The sequence below is a fragment of the Rhipicephalus sanguineus genome, chromosome 4 (assembly GCF_013339695.2).
Source record: "Rhipicephalus sanguineus isolate Rsan-2018 chromosome 4, BIME_Rsan_1.4, whole genome shotgun sequence".
Lineage (NCBI taxonomy): Eukaryota > Metazoa > Arthropoda > Arachnida > Ixodida > Ixodidae > Rhipicephalus > Rhipicephalus sanguineus.
In genome coordinates, this window is record NC_051179.1 from 79,359,259 (window position 1) to 79,363,158 (window position 3,900).

The following is a 3,900-nucleotide window of genomic DNA, read 5'->3' on the forward strand; positions in this document are numbered from 1 at the left end:
GTCGGAAGCTTTCAACGAACCACTAGTTACATAATTCGCATTGTGTGACGCCCGGTCATTTTTAACTCTCCCACCACGCTTTATAACACAAGTTAATGTGTGAAAAAGAGAGAGCGGGGAATTAACATTACTGAGACCCCGAGAAAATGGATCATGGGAGCTTTATGGGCTTCCTTGGCAATAGAAGTGAACTTGCCAGGAACCCACTACGCTATAAATCGTCATAATTTTTGTGAAGTTGGGAAGCAGCCACTATGCCGTTTTTCGTCATTCTGCGGAGAACCGTGGCACCCGCTATGCACCTGCAAGGCATTATGTGCACTTTGTTTATGCTGTGGCTGATGACGATGAAGAATTATGGCGCAGCCCTTTGTAATGGGTTGGCAGCATTTAGCAACCCACTCGTCGCGCATTTCGCATTGTGTGACGTCTGTTTACAGAATTCGCGTTGTATGACACCCGGTTGTTATTTTACTCTTCTACCACACTACATTGCATGTTAACGTGGTTTCTTCCCGGCATGAAGCCTGTATTGGGTCTTTTTGCGAAGCAGTTTCAAGCACCGGCATAGCTCTGAGGTAGAATACTGGGCTCCTACCCAGAGGGCCCAGGGTAAAACCTCGTTTCATCCCGGATATTTTTTCTTATTTCGCGCGATAGTGGTTACGGACACCGGCGGTGGCGGTGGCGGACAACTACGGCGCCAAAAACGGCCCTTGTTGTGATCTCATAACAGCTTTCGCTGTAAAAGCGTGACCAAGCTATGTCGGCGTGCTTGTACTTCAACCTCAGTTGACGATTCCCAACTATGTTGACATCGCAACGCTATCAGAGAGAATGATAATTAGTAGTTAAAGTAAAGAATAATCCATATAGTCATTAGAAAGAAGTCTACGAAAGAACTTAGTGGAAAAGAAAGCACCTGTTGCAAGCAGAGACCATTGGGGGTTGGAATACTCAAGGGAATGACATAGAAGACAGTCGTGCACTTGCTTATCATTTATATGAAAGCCGCAATTTGTAGGAAGAGTTTTTTATGATGTCTTCGCATGTCATCATTCTTATAAAGAATGCTCTTGGCTAAGCTTGGTGGAGCCGGTCCCCTCGAGTTATGTTTAAGACTAGCTGTGGCTTGGGAGGAGTTACTTGTTCGCGTTCTCAGCAGCAGCTGCCGCAGCAGCATCAGCCTCTTTCTTCTTCTGCACCTTGTCCTTGAGTCTCTGTAGTTGTATCAGCAACTTCTCATACTCATCAGTCCTGTTCTTGCTGGACGTGAACAGGTCCTTCACATTTAAGCCCGTCTGAGGGAGCCGCGCCTTGACGGCATCTTCGTACTTGCTGTACGAATCGAGGAACGAATCCAGTATGATCTTCCTGAAGGCTGAAGGGCACTTACTGTCCTCTCTGAGAGCCGCTTCTACTTGGTCACACACGGCCACCCGCATCGTCTCGTACTTCACGTAGTCGGCGGAGTACTCGTTGTCGCTCACCAACGATTGGATGGAGACCAGTGTGCTCGACAATGACTGGGCGGGGCTCCAGTCACACGGTCCACCACCAGTGCCCAGAGTGCTCACGCAGACCTTACCGCAGTTGTAGAGGTGTATGTGGAACCGAACTCTGCCTTCGTCCGTGGTAAGGAACCGTACGCGGGGAGGGCTGAGTGGGTAGTTAGGCGGGAACTTGACGAAGAACTGGAAAAAACCGCCTGTGTACGACGAACCGGGCGCGCCCACCATCAGCACGTGGACTTGGGTGACATCGCTCTCCTCGGGCGAGATGAAGAGTCTTGGTGGTGGCTGCGCGTTGAATTCGGCGATGTCCTTCTTGACCCTGAGTAAGCACTGCGGGGTCGGCTCCTCGTGCAGGTAATTCATCGGGTCCCAGTTGTTCATCTTCTTCTGTTAAGGATATGACGGGACGGGTGCAGGCGACCGACAAATCTTCAGAAACCCCCGTATATGAATTATCCCTGCCAATCTTTCCTGACGGCGGAGCGGCCCCACCACCCGAAATCTTATCCGGTCAAATGGCGCGTTGTGTTTTGGCTAAACCCACTATACGGGGGATAGAGCACGAATTCGACAAGAATAGAAAAAGAAAAAAAAACTGAAAACAAATATTGTAAATGTGAAGGCAGTAGTAAAGTAAGCATATTGTATACTGAAGAATTATAGCGGTAAAGAAGCTTAATTTACCAATCTTTAACGGCTGCTTTAATCTGTCTTCATCCCCGAGAGAGAGAGAGAGACAGTGATTAAGTAAAGAAGAAGAAACATGTCCTTTGTACCTTATCAAATCGACATTTGAAGCTGTCGCAACAGTTGTGATGACGCTTTCGGAGACAGCGAAAGGAGACACATATTATAGACGATTTTCTGCAGCGGCGCACGGGTGCTGCCATGTTTGATCACGTGATCGTAACTGGCCTTCCCCCAGCCATTTGCCCCAGCCAACGCATTGGACCAGTGAAGCGGCCGTCGCCGTACCACACAAACTGCTTGCAGCAGGGTGTAAGCAGTCACATGCTTGCGCAGCAAAACATAGTTCTACATGTAATCGCTTCAAAGTCGAAAAAGTTGACACATTTGCGTTTGTTTCGTACGTACCACTCCACAACGATACGCGATATGTTTAATCTACTTCGTATTTATGGTATATGCCTTTAATTGTTGTATTAGCAGCCGCCAGTAGCTCGCGCTTCCGAAATCGCGCTTGCTACTCGCCCAATGTCCTCACAGCAATAAATAAATAGCAAAATCGGCCATTGCTTTGTGTCAGCTCACGCTGCAGAATAAGTGTCAGGTAAGCTTTGTCTTTATCATTGCGATCAGCTGTGTTCATGTAGCCGCGCCTGCTAAGCCTTGTCTCCGACAATATGAGAGTGGATTTTAAAAACACTGTAAAATACCGACGAGTACATTTCTCTCGAAGCTTCAGGACGCGAATATAAAGCAAATAAATGCGTAGGTTTTGAACTTACGGGCCACACAGCGCAGGACGACGACGCGATAAGTTCGAGGCGGAAGGAAACTGCATCCACAGGTGCCGCCATGTTTACCTTTCCGGCGTTGCCGTCTGCTCGCTTTTACTCGCGTGCGTGCAGACGCTATCGGAACGACGTATGTATACTGCGCGGTATTAAACACGGACGACAAGAAGATACAAGGACTGCGCTTGTCCATCTAGTTTTGATTGAACAAATCAGCTGCGGAAAATCGTCTATATCGGTTTTTATGTAACTCGGTCTATCGGCTCGTTCTGTCGGTACACCATTTAGCGAAGTTCGAAGAAAACTTTCCGTAGCTTGCGCTGGAGGCGCGATGCTAAAGAAACAGCGGAGCTGATAGGCACCTAAGTATTTTGGCTTTTTCTGCATTGCTAGGTTTTACAAATTTTCTCTTTCGTTCTTCCTCTATTTGTTTCTTTCTTCTCTCTTCTCTCTGTTTTTCTCTGTTTATATCTATTTATTTATTTCTCTCCATTGCGTTCTCTTTCTTGCTCTTGCTATCTTTCTTCCCCTCTCATCCCTGTTTTTCTCTCTCTCTCTCACACGCGCACACACACACACACACACACACACACACACACACACACACACACATATATATATATATATATATATATATATATATATGTATATATATATATATATATATATATATATATATATATATATATATGTTTTTCGCTATCACTCTATTTCTGTCTCATTCTTTCTATGCTATGCTTTACTCTCTCCCCGCCTCCTTTCCCTCCTCCTCACCATCACACCTGACACCCTCACGCTCACTTCCCTTTCCCACTCTCGTGCCATACTACACTGAAAAGGCTATGTTATGCTCTGCTAGCATGCCTGGACAGCCGAGTGGTTAGGACTCCCGCCTTTGGATAGGGGGT

The 3,900-nt window shown here is 46.8% G+C and overlaps 1 protein-coding gene across 1 annotated transcript; it reads right to left on the reverse strand.

Annotated features, from left to right (window-relative positions):
- Window positions 1-1,142: 1,142 nt before the first annotated feature.
- Window positions 1,143-1,895, reverse strand: LOC119391323 (ubiquitin-conjugating enzyme E2 Z). The gene has a single exon (XM_037659004.1). The coding sequence runs from the start codon at window positions 1,893-1,895 to the stop codon at window positions 1,143-1,145; it is 753 nt and encodes a 250-aa protein (XP_037514932.1).
- Window positions 1,896-3,900: the final 2,005 nt, after the last annotated feature.